Source organism: Pseudogymnoascus destructans, assembly GCF_001641265.1.
Source record: "Pseudogymnoascus destructans isolate 20631-21 unplaced genomic scaffold scaffold_22, whole genome shotgun sequence".
Lineage (NCBI taxonomy): Eukaryota > Fungi > Ascomycota > Leotiomycetes > Thelebolales > Thelebolaceae > Pseudogymnoascus > Pseudogymnoascus destructans.
The window spans coordinates 1-17,038 of NW_020167541.1; the positions used below are offsets into that span (position 1 = coordinate 1).

The 17,038-nt window shown below is 50.7% G+C and overlaps 6 protein-coding genes across 6 annotated transcripts; 3 read left to right on the forward strand and 3 right to left on the reverse strand.

Annotated features, from left to right (window-relative positions):
- Nucleotides 1-58: 58 nt before the first annotated feature.
- VC83_07737 (uncharacterized protein) lies at nucleotides 59-2,501 on the reverse strand (the record flags this gene model as incomplete). The annotated part of the gene is made up of 3 exons (XM_024471303.1): nucleotides 59-1,045; nucleotides 1,431-1,637; nucleotides 2,364-2,501. Coding segments are annotated over 3 exons (1,332 nt in total), but the record flags the coding sequence as incomplete, so codon positions are not given.
- A 1,407-nt stretch (nucleotides 2,502-3,908) lies between these two features.
- Nucleotides 3,909-5,806, forward strand: VC83_07738 (uncharacterized protein; the record flags this gene model as incomplete). The annotated part of the gene is made up of 3 exons (XM_024471304.1): nucleotides 3,909-4,299; nucleotides 4,359-5,676; nucleotides 5,731-5,806. The coding sequence occupies exons 1-3, from the start codon at nucleotides 4,002-4,004 to the stop codon at nucleotides 5,804-5,806; spliced, it is 1,692 nt and encodes a 563-aa protein (XP_024321003.1). The 5' UTR covers nucleotides 3,909-4,001.
- Nucleotides 5,807-6,121: 315 nt separating this feature from the next.
- Nucleotides 6,122-6,311, reverse strand: VC83_07739 (uncharacterized protein; the record flags this gene model as incomplete). Its single annotated transcript, XM_024471305.1, has 2 exons — nucleotides 6,122-6,131; nucleotides 6,160-6,311. The coding sequence occupies 2 exons, from the start codon at nucleotides 6,309-6,311 to the stop codon at nucleotides 6,122-6,124; spliced, it is 162 nt and encodes a 53-aa protein (XP_024321004.1).
- On the forward strand, nucleotides 6,307-7,884 carry VC83_07740 (uncharacterized protein; the record flags this gene model as incomplete). Its single annotated transcript, XM_024471306.1, has 2 exons — nucleotides 6,307-6,707; nucleotides 6,905-7,884. The coding sequence occupies exons 1-2, from the start codon at nucleotides 6,527-6,529 to the stop codon at nucleotides 7,882-7,884; spliced, it is 1,161 nt and encodes a 386-aa protein (XP_024321088.1). The 5' UTR covers nucleotides 6,307-6,526.
- Nucleotides 7,885-8,024: 140 nt separating this feature from the next.
- VC83_07741 (uncharacterized protein) lies at nucleotides 8,025-9,256 on the forward strand (the record flags this gene model as incomplete). The annotated part of the gene is made up of 2 exons (XM_024471307.1): nucleotides 8,025-8,324; nucleotides 8,438-9,256. The coding sequence occupies 2 exons, from the start codon at nucleotides 8,025-8,027 to the stop codon at nucleotides 9,254-9,256; spliced, it is 1,119 nt and encodes a 372-aa protein (XP_024321087.1).
- A 200-nt stretch (nucleotides 9,257-9,456) lies between these two features.
- VC83_07742 (uncharacterized protein) lies at nucleotides 9,457-10,643 on the reverse strand (the record flags this gene model as incomplete). The annotated part of the gene is made up of 2 exons (XM_024471308.1): nucleotides 9,457-9,729; nucleotides 10,482-10,643. The coding sequence occupies 2 exons, from the start codon at nucleotides 10,641-10,643 to the stop codon at nucleotides 9,457-9,459; spliced, it is 435 nt and encodes a 144-aa protein (XP_024321086.1).
- Between the last annotated feature and the right edge of the window lie 6,395 nt (nucleotides 10,644-17,038).

Consider the following 17,038-nt stretch of genomic DNA (forward strand, 5'->3'; position numbering starts at 1 on the left):
TGTACACCGCGCCCTCTTGGAAGAAGGCGCCGTAGAAATCGATGATGTAGGGAGAGACGCAGCGGTGGAGGATGTCGAGTTCCATGATGATGGCGGCGAATTTGGCTTCGTCGAGCTCGAGACGGATTTCTTTCATTGCCATGATGACACCCGTGGAATTCTTGGCCAGAGGCGTGTCGCTGGAATCGCCATTGTCCCCTATCGAGGCATTGGGTGCCAAGGAGCGAACCTGAAGACCCAGTCCAAGCCTTTGCTGCCGTGGCCGCGCGTGGCGCACCTTGTAGACTGTGCCGTAGTTGCCCTTTCCCAGCTCCTCGAGCGTATCTACCTCATCCAGGGATATACTGAAATTATTACCGCTCGAGAAATCAATGCCCTGACCATGGATAACAGCCTTCCCCGCAAAGCGAAGCGTTCCCTTCTCCGTATCCACATAGTTGGAGAACTTGTTGAACATCGACCCCCTATCAGTGTTATTCGCCGCCGGGTTTGCGCTGCCGTTCAGGCTCAAAGAAGGGCTCGCTGCGGGAGCCGCAGGACTTCCTGGTAATCCACCTAACTTCGGCATGTTTCTGCGCTCGCTCAGCGACGGTTTGCCGCCCTGTCGTGGAACAGCAGGCGCCGAGACAAGCCCCTGCGGTAGTTGTGGCCTATTACCCATTGGTAACCGCAGACCTCCTGCCATGTTACCGCCATTCTCGTCGGCCGGTGAAGCCGACGGTCGTCCACCAGGCGGCGTACCCTGGCGCGACAAATGGAAAGCCCTCATCTTCGCCTGCATATCCTGCGGCAAGCCGCCCCCGAAGCCACCGAGCTCGCCGGTATCGACGAGCGCACCGCAGGTCTCCTGGCATTGTTCAACACGCCGATTAGGTTTGACGAGGACGACATAGTCGATTGATGGCGCGGAGGATCGGAAATAGAGCGCACAGAGGACAGTCTCTCGCTGATTGGGGCCGCGGAGACGGGATTCGAGGAGTCGGCGGGCAAGGGCGAGGCGCCAGAGGTGTCTGCCGGTGCGGACGGGTCGGTGGGAGGAGCCATGCTGTGTTTAGGCGGTTATACCGTCCTCATGGGTGGTGAGCGTCGACACGAGGAATCGTCTGATGGCGCGCGTTGGAGGGAGAAATCAGTCTGTGAAAGGGATAGCTGCATTAGTTACATGCACTTCATATTTTTTCTGCGAAAACTGCGACGTACCGGAGAAGAGGACACAGCCAGATCCTGTCGTGATTCCTGAGTTGAGGGTTTGAGGGTGTCGCGGCGGGGTAATCGTCATGACCAAATTTTCGCTTCGCTCAGAAGCGATCCGGGCGGTTTCAAAATGAGCGGAAGCGATGTGCGGTTTCGCAATATGTAGGCTATAGGTACCACTACATAGTAATTTGTATATAAAGGTACATGAATCAATCATTGTAAGAAATTATCACTTCATCACTCCCACGCTCACTCCCACACTCACGCCCACGCCCACGCTCACTCCCGCTCTCGCTCCCGCACCCACTCTCAGCAGCTTCTAGGTCCCGAATTGGGTCCCGATCCTCTAGAGGAATTGGGTTGCCAGCTCGAAGAAGAGCTTTTACCCTCTTTTTCCGGAGGCGCTCTGCCCTCCGGGCCTCAACCTCAGCTCTTTTGAGCTGGTTATTAGCCTCGTTTCTAGCCTAGCGGGCTACCCGGGCTTCTTTGGCTGCAAGCTTCTAGGCTTGAAGCTCGGCTTTCTAGGCCCGAAGCTCGTGAGCGTGAGCAGCTTGGAGCTCACCTCAGAACTGAAGCTGGGCCCGGCTTCGGCTTGCCCGCTTCTTCGACTCCTCAACCTGGCGCCAAATAGCCCGTAGGTCGTGTTCTTGGAGCTGGCCGCCTACTACAACCTCTTCGGTTCCGGTAAGCCAATTGCAGTAGCTCTCTTTTGAGGGGCTACTAAAGCCCCCCGGAACCTGGTGTTTCTAGTACTATTGCCCCTCTTCTACAGCCCGAAAAGTAGAGGGTTTAGGTGTAGAAACCCGTATTAGTAGGGTAGGCGTAGTAGGCATAGGCGTAGGCTATGAGTAGGTGCATAGCTTCATAATAGCTGTATTACAGCTTATTGGCTAGACTCCAGCTTTCCGGAAAGCTGAGACTATTGTAGACTCCTTAAAAGTCTGCTTCCGGATTTGGGTGAGATCTCTCATGAAGGATTGTAGGTCGTAGGTAATGTCCATGTCTCGTATAGCTACGAGCACAGCTACTCTATGCTAGTGCTTATAAGGCTGGAACACTCCCACGTCTAATGGCTGTAAAACGTGTGTGAGATGTGAGGGAAAGGTGGATATAATGATGTTATGTTCTTCTGCTCCAATGACGAAGTCATGGCTTGTATAGCTCACATGAGAGTCGAGTAGTAGAACCTTCGTATCCTCCGAAGCTGTATGCTTTGCAAAATGCTCTAGCCACTGAAGAGCAAGCTGGCTATTTGAAAATCCAGAGTCTGAGTGTAGTACTAGCTCCGTGCCTTTGAGGTTCATATGGTGCCAAGAATCCATATGTATTTTGCCCGGAATGACAAGTATAGGTGGTATGATTTTCCTACTACAGAATAGACGTACGATTTTCAGGGTCTAGGCGTATAGAGCTCCTTTGCTATTCGTGGTATCATAACCTTCTCACCTCCTGGAATTCCAATCCTAAAGCCTGTTTCATCCATATTCCAAATTGACTCTGGCTTTATACCACGCTCTAGTATAAACTCATGGTACTCTCGAAACCACCGTATAATAGTAGACTTATCTTAAGCTTTCGTACGCTGTAGTGCAATAGGCTTTGTAGTGATAAAGTGGAATTCTTAAAGCTCATTCTTAATATATTTAGTAAGCTAGCTCTCTGATGGCGGAGGCTGCAGATGTAGGCTCCGGAGCTGGCAGACTGCAGAAAATATCATACTTCTAGTAGCTCCAAGCCCTAGGTAATACTGCTTAAGGATCCATTTCTTAAGGGCTTCTGACTGTGCAGTAGAGAGCACCTTATTCCTACCACCCTTAGGTGGTAGGTTCCGAGCACGCCGTTTGAGGCTCATCCGTAGTGTTGATTCGGTGTTTTGTTGAGGAGTAGCGGTGAACGGACGCACGTCGCGAAACCGCGCACATCGCTTCTGCTCATTTTGAAACTGCGCGGATCGCTACGATTCAGATTCAGAAGCTTCGGCGGTTTTAATGTGTGGAGAATGTATGTATGAGTAGATCATGTATGAAGTCAGCCTTAGAGTGCATATAGAGTATTATAGCAGAACAGAGTAGACATATGATAAGTTAGTTATAGTACTGGGATCCTACACTAATGGTGTAGCACACGTAATCTTACAGTACATAGTACGGAAGTTCTAGTATGGAAGTTCTAGTATGGAAGTTCTAGTACGGAAGTTTCAGTACCGAGTTCCAGTACGGAAGTTGCACAGTATACCCGCCGAGGAAGATGAGCTTGGTGTGTTGTAGCTCAACGATGCACAGGACTTACTGGCTACGCTGATGCAGAAGTTGAAAGGAGAAAGGAGAAAAAAGAAAGGAGAAAGCAGAAAGCAGAAAGGGAACACACACATTTGGAGATAACCTCTCATATCGAATCGTCGCATCAGGGCGGTGCCTCAAAATACCTTGGCACCACAAGAGACCAGCCAGGCGGGTGGCAGACCCGCAGCCGACGCCTCCTAGACCGCGTCACTGTAACTTACGTCGTGCGCCGTGCGACACCAGCTAAAACCTCACACAACCCTCGCCCCGCATGGCGAGCTGAGGTGCGTCGCCCAACCCAACAACACATTCACAAATCCTCTCACCATCCTACCTAGTCTACCCGCCCGCACCACCAAAACCTAAGAACGACAAAACCATCCTTATCGCAACGAGCACAACGATCACAACGATCACAACGAGCACAACGAGCACAACGAGCACAACGAGCACGCCCTCTCCAACTATAATACCATACTGAAAGCTCACAATTTCCCGAATCGCTCTGGCCGGCGACCCTTAATGGCCTTCTTCACCACACCCACGTCATTCAGACTCGCAAATGGCAGTAATGGCGTCGCCTCCATCGTCAGCAGGTCCTTCACGGCCCGCCCTTTCGATGGTTTCCAGCAGCCCGTCGTGATGAGCCATGAGGCGCATCCGGATCTCGGACGCCTCATACTCCTCGTGTTCGAGGCCGTCATGGAGGTCGTCTGCGTCAGCGTGCCGGGGTATATCATCGCGAGACAGGGCATGTTTAGTGCGGAGCAGCAAAAGTTTGTGGCTCACTTGAATGTTATGCTGTTCACGCCTTGTCTGAGTGAGTTGCCAACCCGATTCGACGACGCTTTCTGTATCCATTACTGACGAAATCTGCAGTCTTCACGAAACTTGCCTCTCAGCTGACGGCCGACACTCTTGCCGACCTCGCTGTGATCCCAGTGATCTTTGCCCTACAAACTCTCGTATCATACCTGGTCTCCATTGGCGTGTCCAAAGCCTTCGGATTAGTCAAGCGTCCTGCGAATTTCGTCACGGCAATGGGAGTTTTTGGGAACTCAAACTCCCTGCCGATATCCCTCGTTATCTCTCTGTCACAGACCTTGAATGGGCTACACTGGGACAGGATACCGGGGGACAATGACGACGAGGTCTCGGCGCGCGGCATTCTTTACTTGCTCATCTTCCAGCAACTCGGACAGCTGGTGCGATGGAGTTGGGGATACCATGTTCTGTTGGCCCCACCGGATCGGCTGGAGATTGAAGATGCGGCGGCTGTGGAGGAGGGGAGATACAGAGATGATGATGGGAGCCAGAGCCACTCGTCGACATTGTTCGAATCGGGCGGTATAACGCCTGTCACCAACACGCATTATGTGCTGCCCGATGACGAGTATGATGATGATGGGAGGAAGCGCTTAAACTCTACCCCGACGGCACCAGAGGTAGACAGTATTCTACACGCTGAACATCTAAGCAACAGCCTCACTTCTTTCCCAACCATCAGACCACAACAGATCAGAGAGCAGCACATCCCCGATGGCATCCGAGGATGGGTCAAGATCGCCGAACTCCAATCGAAACGCGCCGCAAACTTCGTCTCATCAAAGATCAACGCCGTCATCAGGAGTATATTCAACACCCTCCCCTTCCCCGTGCAGAGGGTTCTCGCCAAGTTCTACAGAGGCGCCGCGCGCTTCGGCAACGGCCTATGGGAATTCATGAACCCCCCTCTCTGGGCCATGCTCCTCGCCGGCATCGTTGCCACCATCCCCTCCCTCCAGCGCCTCTTTTTCCAAGAAGGCTCCTTCGTCGCCAACTCCGTCACCCGCGCCATCACGCAGTCCGGCGGCGTTGCCGTCCCCCTCATCCTCGTCGTCCTCGGCGCCAACCTCGCCCGCAACACCCTCCCGCAGACCGCACTGGAGGCGGACAGCGAGGAGAACCAGATTGGGACGAAGCTCTTGGTTGCTTCGCTGATCAGCCGCATGCTCCTCCCGACCTTGATCATGGCGCCGTTCTTGGCGATGATGGCCAAGTATCTGCCGATTAGCATTGTGGATGATCCGATCTTTATTATTGTCTGCTTCTTGCTTACGGGCGCGCCGAGCGCGCTGCAGTTGGCGCAGATTTGCCAGATTAATGGGGTTTATGAGGCGGTTATGAGCAAGATTTTGTTTCAGAGCTATGTTATTTGGTATGTGATCCCCGTCTCTCTCCTTGTGTAGATGTCGAACTAACTAGTATACAGGATTTTGCCTTCGACGCTCATGTTGGTCATGTGTGCGCTTGAGGTTGTGGAATGGGCGAAGCCTATGAGTCCTTGATGAGTGAGCATGGGGCTTCGTTGCCTTTGTCTGACCTTTTGCATGTTGTGGGGTACCGTACCTTTGTTCGGTTGATAGATCAAAAGCAAAAAAGTACATGCAGGAATATGATTCGGGGTAGGAAGAAGCAAGGAAACAATGAACGGCTGGTATGGGAATAAATGGATACCCCTTTATTGTATGTGTACTTTAGTTTTTTGGTTACACGAATATGTGGTTTAGCAGCAGCAGTGTTTAGAGAGATTATAATACTCTTACCAGATGTGTGACCTCATCTCTCTCATGTGTAACCAAAACTGTAGTACAGACCTCTTATTATTGAAGCCTATTAATATGTTAGTATGCACACTTACATGGTATGATAATCCTCATAAGAAACAACCCTCCCACTCCCAGGGCGGAATGTACCGCCGCTGTCCTGGTTGGCTGGTGCTTTTTTGTTGGTGGGGTGATCCTGTGGTGTGTGCTCGGTCCCAATCCCCAAGTTTTTAAAAGTGCCAGTCATTGCGTATGCTTGGTACCCCTACAACTTCTGAGCATAGTTGCTTCAATTGCCTACTATCTTTCTTTCGATCCATACAAACTCCAAATATAGATATATATATATATATATATATTCAACACGCCTCAAGGAAAGAAGCAAGACACAAATTCCGAAAACGGGACTACTGTTTCCATATAGCCCCATTTCATTCTCCTCCAACCGGGGCGGTGTAGGAGATGACAGACAGGAATGCGGCGCCGCCACAAGACCCAGACCGAAAACCCGGCGGTGATGGCAGCACCACCACCAGCAACAGCCACGGAGGTGGAGGAGGTCAGAGGCCGCTGCGGCCCGCCATGATCATGGCCATCCGAGGCGACGATGGCGGGGCAAGCCCCAAGAGCGGGCCTACGAAGGGTATGTCACCCCCCATCCCCCAAAAAATCCGCACATATCTAGTTTTCCCCATGCAAATGCAAGGGGGCGTGAGCGAGATCGGGCAATCGGGCACGAGACACGGCTGTGGGGTGTGTGTTTGCATGCAAGGGCAGCTATCTATTTATCTATCCTTCTTTTGTTGTCTTATGTATACTAATTCGAATTGGTGCACACAGTCGTATCCATTGAAGAGCCCAAGCTCTCCCCACCAATGCAACCCCTCGACACACCACCCATAAAACAATTCACCGCAGGCGTCGGCAAGCGACTCACCGGTCGCCCCACGCCCTCCTCCTTCAGCAACTCCTCCAAGAACTCCCTCGTCAGCCAGGCGAGCCAAGAGGACATCCCGAGGCTGGCTATGAGTCAGTCCGGGGAGAGCTCGTCGGGGAATGGGCCGTATATTCAGAGACATCAACGCCATCATCAGCATGATAAGCTCCTCAGCCAGGTCTCGGAGTGGTTGCATGTCCAGAAGGCTAAGACGGCCGCGAGGAAGGCGAGGAAGCATAAGGCACACCCGCGTGGCGAGGGGGGGAACGAGAATAACAGCCCTACCACCGCCCGCAGAGAATCACAGGACTCGTGCCTGAGCACCATCTCCCTCGAAGACTTGCAATCGATCCTCGAAGACAGTAAAGTGAAATCCACATACCGCCCCAACCCAGAGAGCCCTGTCATCCGCCCGCGCCGACCCTCCTACTCGTCGCGCAAGTACACGTCGCGCCGCTACTCCGTCAATGCTTCCTCGGACACGGAGTACTTCGATGGAGACGTCATAGTCCCCAGCTGCGACGTCGTCCTCGATAACTCCAAGACCCTCAGCTACGCCTCCGGCACCACAACACCCACCACCTCCGGCCGCCGCGCAGACAAAGAGGCACAGGTGTGGGTTACTTTCAAATCGGAGATCCTGAGACTGGCACACACACTCCGTCTTAAGGGATGGCGTCGCGTCCCCCTTGACAGCGGCGCAGACCTCGAGGTCGAGCGCCTAAGCGGCGCCCTCACAAACGCAGTCTACGTCGTCTCCCCCCCGCCCTCCCCTCGGACCCGACCAGTAAATCGAAAGCCCGCCCCTCCAAACTCCTCCTCCGAATCTACGGCCCACAAGTCGAGCATCTTATCGACCGCGACGCGGAGCTCGGCATCTTGAGCCGACTCGCGCGCAAGAAGATCGGCCCGAGATTGCTGGGGACGTTTAGGAATGGGAGGTTCGAGGAGTACTTCATATCCACCACTCTCACGCCCAGGGACCTCCGCGATCCGGAGACGTCGAAGCAGATCGCTAAGCGCATGCGGGAATTGCATGATGGGATTGAGCTCCTGGAGACGGAGAGGGATGAAGGGCCGTTTGTGTGGAGGAATTGGGATAAGTGGGTTGAGAGGTGCGAGCGTGTGATTAGTTTCCTGGATACGTATCCCGAGACGGGGGATGGCGGGAAGAAGGTGCCGGCGTGGAGGGAGAGGGGGTTGGTGTGTGGGGTGGAGTGGTCGGTGTTTAGGGGGATGGTGGAGAGGTATAGGGGGTGGTTGAATGAGAAGTATGGGGGGGTGGCGGGGTTGAGGGAGAAGTTGGTGTTTGCGCATAATGATGTGAGTTTTTCATGTTTATCCTCTCTTTTCATCATTTCTCTCTTTATACCATCGTCTCCTTCTACCCTCTTACCATCCACTCTCCTGTCGAATCGAAACCTAACCCCCCACAGACCCAATACGGCAACATCCTCCGCCTCCTCCCCACCACCGAATCCCCCCTCCTCCTCCCCGCAAACACCCACAAACAACTCGTCGTCATCGACTTCGAATACGCCTCCGGCAACACCCCCGGTCTCGAATTCGCAAACCACTTCACAGAATGGTGCTACAACTACCACGAACCCTTTACCCCCTACCTCTGCAACACCAAATCCTTCCCCACCCCCGCCGAGCAACGCCGCTTCATCCGCGCCTATCTCAACCACCGCCCGCAATTCTCGGGCTTTGCATCCGCCTCCGCGACACCCAAGGTGGTGCCTAGCCCTGGGCCGGGAAACGCGGGGATTTCAGCGTTTATGCTGGATTCAAGAGGGTCGCCGGTGGGGGAGCAGGCGCCGGTTGGGTATGCGGAGGAGGAGCATAGGAGGATTGCGGATGTGGAACGCAGGGTGGATGAGCTGATGGTTGAGGCAAGGTGGTGGAGAGTCGCGAATTCAGCGCAGTGGGTTGCGTGGGGGATTGTGCAGGCGAATATCCCGGAGCTGGAGGAGTATGATGCTGCGTGTCGGACGGCGAGTGCTGGTGCGCCCGCGGGTGAGGTGGGGGAGATGGAGAAGTTGGATTTGGAGGATGGTGCGGGTGAGGAGGTGGAGGGGGGGAAAGGGGGGAATGTGGAGGGCGAGGATAAGGAGGATGATGAGTTTGATTACGTGGCGTATGCGCAGGATCGGGCGATGTTCTTCTGGGGGGATTGTGTGGCGTTGGGGCTGGTGAGGTTGGAGGATTTGCCGGAGAATGTGCAGGAGGCGGTTAAGATTGTGGATTATTGAGTGGTGATGGGGTGGGCGCTGGTGGATTTGTCGGGGCATGTGGTGGGTTTTTTTAATCTGCAGTTTAGCATGATACAAACGATGATACTGTTGATAGTCGTCTGGGTGTGTCGGTTGTGATGGGGTGTGTGTTGAGCCTGTGGGAAGTGTTTGTGCATACGTGACGTCTGTATTTTGTTGTTGCTGCCGTTGGGTTATATCTAGTCGCCGCCTGTACTCAAGCATATATTCCACTGAGCGGCCGCTTGTCGGAGGCCAACCAACTCTCTGTGCTGCGAATCGCCAGTGTGGAGCGCTTTAACTCGTAGTAGAGCTATCCGGAGAGAATAGAGCTGGCGCAGAAGCTCGAAATATTCTTCACTTGCCTCCCTGTTTTCACGGAGCGCATTAACTACCGTTGTGACGAGGTCAACGGCCGCGGTGAAGTCGCCGCCTACGAGGCCAAGTGCAGCAGCCATATCAAGTACAGATGTCTTCACTGCTCAACGCACTCATGAATAATCTTCGATAAAGATAACTGACTTCATATAACAGACTACGAAAACACGATGATGGGGGGAGATGGCTGTGATGGCTGTGATGGCTGCTAGCTGCAAGGCTATGCACGTACAATATACAACATACAACCAATGGTGGCTCAGCACAGCCATTTTGAACAACTCAACAACAAATCGGTCGGCGCTCATTTAGGCGTTTTTATTTTCCCCTTCTAAAATGCCTTGATAGCAGCTATATGCAAAGGTGCTGCAGATTATGGTTTTCACAAGTGCACAACACAAACCTCACCAACGGCGCCTCCCGCCTCCCTACCACGCAACCCTCATTAGATAGATAGATGATAACCCTCTAGCACTTTCCAAGAGCAGCTACAGCCACAAGTTAGCTTTGATATCTTCCATAATGTCTGACAAAAACCAATACGTACCCGCAGTACACCGAGGGTCAGTATAATACCCATTAACGTAGCAGTTAATGGTAGCCAGCTTCTGCCAGGTGCTATTCGGCGTCAGTTTATCCAGTTCAACCACGCACCTCATTGTGAGGCAGTGAGAAAGAGCCACTTACCAATTGCCCTGATAGCAGTCGCCCGTCTTGTAGCAGCCAAAGGGGTAAGCATTTCCCACTTCAATATATACACTCTCGCCAGTATCAGGGTAGCTGAAGCCTGGTCCCTTGCGACAGTTCACCCGTTTGGAATCGGAATTGATGATAATGCAAGTGGTACTTTGCACGCCTCCAAACCTAGTGCTTCAGGAGAGTTGTCCTGGGCCTCTGATCGGGCGTCAACGACATCTGCGAGGGCAGTAACATCTTCAATTGTTGGAGCGGCCAGAGCAGTAAGGGGCAGCAAGAGCCCGACAAGTGCTGTGAGTTTTTGGAATTTCATAATGAAAATCGAGAATTTAGATAACGAGGTAGGATAGACGGATTGGAGATTTGAGCGGAGCCTTTGTTAAGAATATAAAATGTTGAATTAAGTGGATTATCTCAGTACAGCGGTAGAAGTAAAAGTAATAATGGTGAATAGCTGTTTTTTAGTTCTAAAATGATCATATAGAAAGGCTGTCGAGGCTAGTATGCAAGTAGGGATTAATCACATTGACAAGGACGACTTTATAGTCCTATATTAGCAAGCCTGTACAACCTCATTTAGTCTAGCTACTATCCTAAGCGGATTTAAAGCTACTAGGCTAATCCCTTTTGACCCAGATCAAGTCCTCTCACGGCTAGACGTGAATTTACAGATGCTATCTCCTTCTCTATCTACTTAGGCTCCTAGCCCTTAGGTTCCTAAAACACCACATAATACAGCTGAATTGCAGTTGCATAGTACAGTGGTTTAAAGCCTAATTTGCTACTGTACACAAAGTCCTCCTAGTCCCAACTGTTCAAGCAGTCAAGCAGCTAATTAAGGGCTGTTAAATGGCTATGCATTCAGCCACGATTCTTACAGCTGAGATTACAAGTTTACAGGCAGCAAATGAAAGAGTCAAGAGGAAAAGGCAAAAGAGAACGTCATACATAGGTAGGGGAGGAGCTTCAACAGCTACAGAGGTTTAGGAAGGTCAAAACCAGGCTGTAATTGAAGTGGAAGAGGAAGTTTAAGTGGTTCAACAACCTAAGATCAGAGTATTGAATCGCGCACTACGTATGTGTAGTATATGTAGATCATTAGAACACACAGCTTATTGCGTACAGTATTATCTTATTAAGTCGATACATGATTAGTCAATTTTCTAGATAACTTGATAACTTGATAACTTTCTTCAGATCCTTCCATTCGTCATACAAATCACGATACACACTATATTAAGTCCCTTTTCCCAATTATCAACTTAAGCTAATTACTGGATGTCATACTGACATTCGTTGCACTGAGTTTGCTATCAAACTCAAGAGAAAACTTAGAAATCTCCTCCTCAAACCTACAAGTCACTATACATATTTTGGCTTATCACACCAACAACAAGAGCAATACTACTCAACGATTGCTACAACCCTCTATGATTCATTAACCACATAGCATATCTCTACAACCCTCTATGATTCATTACACATCATCACTCCTTAGTTACTGGGCTAATATGTCATACTGACATTCGTTGCACTCAGTTTGCTATCAAACTCAAGAGCAAACTTGGAAATCTCCTCCTCAAACCTACAAGTCACCATACATATCTTGGCTTATCACACCAACAACAGAAGCAATACTACTCAACGATTGCTGCAAACTCTTCTACTACATCTGTTTATGCTACATACATCATGGCATATCATTTGGACACTCATTAAACAAGTTATTAAGAAAATCTCCTCCTTAAGGGGGTGGGCCAATACTACCACATGGCATATCTCTACCAACTAGAGGCCTAGGAACATGAACAATAGCTCTAGAAGCTTCTACAACCCTCTATGATTCATTACACGTCATCGCTCCTTAGTTACCCACAAGATTGGTTAAGTTATGACATAATTTGTCTATAGGTACTCTGACCTTGGACCTCCTTTTCACTTCCTATAGGCTAGGAACCCAAGAGATGGTTCTATGGGATTCTCTTACGTTCACTACATGATTAGCAAGCTAGTTGTGGGTCGCACTTGATTTCTAATACATTTACCAAGCCTGGTTAGTCATGGAAAGTCATGGAAAATGAGAGAACTACACTCCTTTGGCATAAATAGGATTGCCCTTTCCTTAAGAAAGGGCAAGCAGGCAATACAGTAAATCGACTAGCACATACTTCTACGTCTTTTCCAAGCTTCCAAGCATTGATCTTGTTATTCTCTGTTTTTGAAAAGTCAGTGAGGTGCTAACCTCTGACTTACCCCTGAGTTCTCAGACTCAACATTTGTTGCAACTTGTCTAAACCACTTCACCACATCATACACCTGATTGCTGCGTTGTGGAATAGTCTAAGCTACAACCCTTTGGCTCTGTTTCCTAAGACAGTGTGTTGTCTTAGTAAATTCATCCCTTCCTTGGGTGGCTAGATTCTCATATCTGGTGCACCCACCATTACATAATACTACCACATGACATATCTCTACCAACTAGAGGCCTAGGAACATGACCGATAGTGTAACACTGACTTCTAAATGATAGAAGACACAGAGGTTTCTTGCGTAAGGTTGACTTGACAGAGAATGCAGGGATTAAACACAAAGGCTTTCCAAGTAACTGTTACGACGGAACAAGAAGGCTGGCCAACTACAGGACAGGAAGGAGGGAGGTCGCATGAGACCGGCCCTGGTACCTGGAGGGGCAGCAGGGAATAGTAGTTCCGAAAGTATCACGTGACGGACTCGCAGGATGATGAGAAGAGTCCTAAGAGTCCAGGACTCCGAGGACTCGAGTGAGTTCCCAGGAGTCCACTAGGCACGTGATGGACTCGCAGGATGATGAGAAGAGTCCTAAGAGTCCAGGACTCCAAGGACTCGAGTGAGTTCCCAAGAGTCCACTAGGCACGACGCCACTATATAAGTAGATAGTATTTCCTTAGATAGGAGCTTCGTGCTCAACTCAATACAGTATTTGTTATATACTAGTAACGTGTTACTTGAAGCCTTTGTGTCTGATCCCCTGCCTCCTCTGATAAGTAAACCTTTACGCAAGAGAACCTCTGTGTCTTCTATCGTTTAGAAGTCAGCGTTACACTTTGAGCACCACTTCTACGAGGTACCGGCTTACACACAAAGCAACATGTCTGTCGTCAGTTCGAAGGGGAAAAACCCCACCACGCCAACTTCATCTCAGAGGTCTAAGCCTGAGAATGAGGAGATGCCCGATGCACCCACCGTCAACGAACTCAAGGAAACTCTACGCGTCAAGTTGCCCGACACTTACTCCGGCAACCGAAAGGAACTTGAGGTGTTTTTGCTACAGGTCGAACTGTACCAGCACTTCAATGACGAGAAGTTTCCCACCCAGGAGAGCTATGCCCTGTGGACTGCGTCCTACCTTAGGGGGGAAGCCCTGCGATGGATCGAACCATTCCTCAAGGACTATTTCAAATATGAAAGTACCAATGGAAGCATGACAACTATGCAGACTATGTTTGGCAGCTGGAATGGATTCTGTAAGGAAATCCGATGCATGTTCGGAGACATCGATGAGATTAAGACCGCAGAAGACCATCTGTTTGCACTTAAGCAGACTGGCAGCGCCCTCACATACTCCACAGAATTCCAGAGATACGGCAATCAGACAGGATGGGACGCCAGCGCACTCATCAGCCACTACCGACGTGGGCTGAAGAGCCATATACGTATGGAACTTGCCCGTTTGGAACAACAACCAACGGACATGGTAGCGCTAATCGAACATACGGTCCGAATCGACAATCGACTATACGAATTCCAGAAGGAACGTCGGACCTATGACAAGCCCAAGAAAAGTTACCCCTACCGGGGAAACGAGGGCAGACGACGGGATCAACACCCGCGAGACAACCGTTGGTCGGACCCAATGGAACTCGATGCCACGTTCAAACCTGGACGACCCCGTGACCCTAAGAAAGACAGACAATTCAAGGAACGACTCTGTTTTAACTGCGACAAGCCAGGCCACATGGCCCGAGACTGCAGACAGCCAAAGAAAGGGAACGGCGGACGCAAAGTCGGCAAACAACTCAATGCCACCTGGACAGGACAGTTGAACGCAACGTTTGTGAGCAAACAGGACTGGGGAATAAACGGCGAAAGCACCCCAGAAGACGAGAGCTCAGATGAAGGGTCGGAGGCGGAATCGTTCACCGTCTCGGAACAGGAGACCTTCGATGAACTCGCACCTACGGAACCAATGAGTCCACGGTGCAAGAACGTAGTAAGACGCATGGCAAAACACGCCCACGCGAAGATTAGGGCCGAACGAGACAAGCCCAATGGCCAGAGGAAAATCCCCATGCTTAAAGACCTCTACGGGAACCTGTTACAGGAACTTCCGTTAAAATGCAAGGTGGACGACTGCAAGGATGACCTCTGGAGATACTACGACCAACTAACGAATACCCGCAGGCTGCTTGGCACGTCCCAAGACGTAGCTAAGTTGGAAGCCCAAGAAGCGGAAGAACTGGAGAAGGATGTCGAGCATATGGCTAAACTGAAGTATATGAAAAGCGTCGAAATTTACTACCAGGACCGCAGGAGAGCCCTGAAGAAGTACGACGAGAAAGCCAGAGATATGCTCCGACGGGAAAATGCGAGACCCACTCCACGCATCGAAAGGAGAGCCATGGAGCAACTAGACACGTTCTCCACGCCTCCGAGGGAAGATAGTGCATGGGTGAGAGGACAGCGGGAACTATCAATGACAGACGCAACAGAGACTGATCATCCCTGGCACGCGTATGTCTACTGGGAGTATTGCAGCGAAGATGATTGCAAGCTCCACTGGAAAAAGAAACACCAGAATCAGTTGTTTCCCCGATCCTCGCCCAGGATACACTTCAGAGACGCAGAGCAAGTTCAGGCCCTCAGGCGAAGCCAGTCTGAAGGGGACTTGCCTATCAAAAGCGAACAGGTATACAAGAAATACCCACATCTGCTAGACGAAGCAGAAGAGCGAGGGAAACGATCTCCCCAAGGACCACCATTGGAAACGGATGAATACTATCCTTCCTCGGACGAGTCAAAAAACTAGGAGTCCTCGACGGTAGGCCACCGGCGAGCGACACGAAGAGGCCTAGTACAGACCAGCTATGCGCCACGACGGGCAGCATGCAACTATATGTGGTCGCTAAGATACAACAGCGACACCTCCGAGCAATGATTGACTCAGGAGCGACGGGCAACTTTATGACAAAGAAAGTAGCAGACACGCAAGGTTTCAAGACGCAATTGAAAACCGAACCATACCCGTTAATGGTCGTAGATGGAGAGCCCATCTCGACTAATGAAGGAATGGTGACCCACGAAACGGTCCCATTGGAAATGGTCATGCTACACGGGCACAAGGAAACGATTCAGTTTGACATCGTGCACATGGACAACCATGCGTGCATCCTTGGTGTGCCATGGCTCAAGAAACACAACCCCCAGATTGACTGGTGGAACGAGAAAGTTGTGATGAGCCAGTGCGCGTGTGAACAACGGACGGACACGCGACAACGGGAGAAACCCTCCCAGGGCCGGAAGGAGTTATGTGCAACCTCCGAGCTCGATGACCTAGCCCAGGCATCCTCACCGACGAGTATACCGGTGGAGTACAAGGAATACGAGCGATTATTCCAGGAAGGCCCTAAGAACGAGGCGCTTCCTAAGCACCAACCATGGGATCACGAGATACCTTTGGAGAAAGACAAGAGTCCACCGTTCGGACCAATATATCAGCTATCGGAAAAGGAGCTGAAGGTACTTAAGGAGTACATTGATGATAACCTAGCAAAAGGATTCATCAAACCATCCACATCACCCGCAGGAAGTCCGGTGCTTTTCGTACCAAAGAAAGACGGCTCCCTACGGTTATGTGTGGACTATCGAGCGTTGAACAACATCACAATCAAGGACAGGTATGCCCTGCCGTTAATCAACGAACTACACGATAGATTTCAAGGAGCAAAGATCTTCAGTAAGCTAGATCTGCGAGGAGCATACAACCTGATCCGAATCAAGGCTGGGGAAGAGTGGAAAACAGCATTCCGCACCCGCTATGGCCTATTCGAGTATCAAGTCATGCCCTTTGGGCTAACAAATGCACCTGCATCCATGCAACGACTGATGAATGATGCTTTGCATGAATACTTAGACATCTTTACCATCGTCTACCTAGACGACGTCCTGGTGTATTCAGCAACCAAGGAGGAGCATGTCAAGCATGTCAAACTCGTCCTGAAGAAACTAAAGGAGTACAGCTTACTCCTCAAACCAGAGAAGTGCGAGTTCCATAAAAACCAAGTCGAATTCTTGGGTTACATTATTGGAACGCACGGCATCAAGATGGACCAAGCAAAAGTAACGGCAGTGTTGGAATGGCCAACACCGACCACGGTCAAGGAAGTGCAAGCCTTCCTAGGCTTCGCCAACTTCTACCGAAGATTCATCTCGGGATATTCCAAGGTAGCTCAACCACTCACGGAGCTTACCAGAAAGGATCTCGAATTCAAATGGACGGACAAGGCAGAGGCTGCTTTCCAGGAACTTAAGACGAAGTTCACGGAAGCACCTATCCTTGCTACATTTGACCCTGCAAAGAAGATCATCCTCGAAACGGACTCTTCTGACTTCGCAATTGGAGCATGTCTGAATCAACCAGACGAGAACGGTAAGTTCAAACCAATCGCGTAC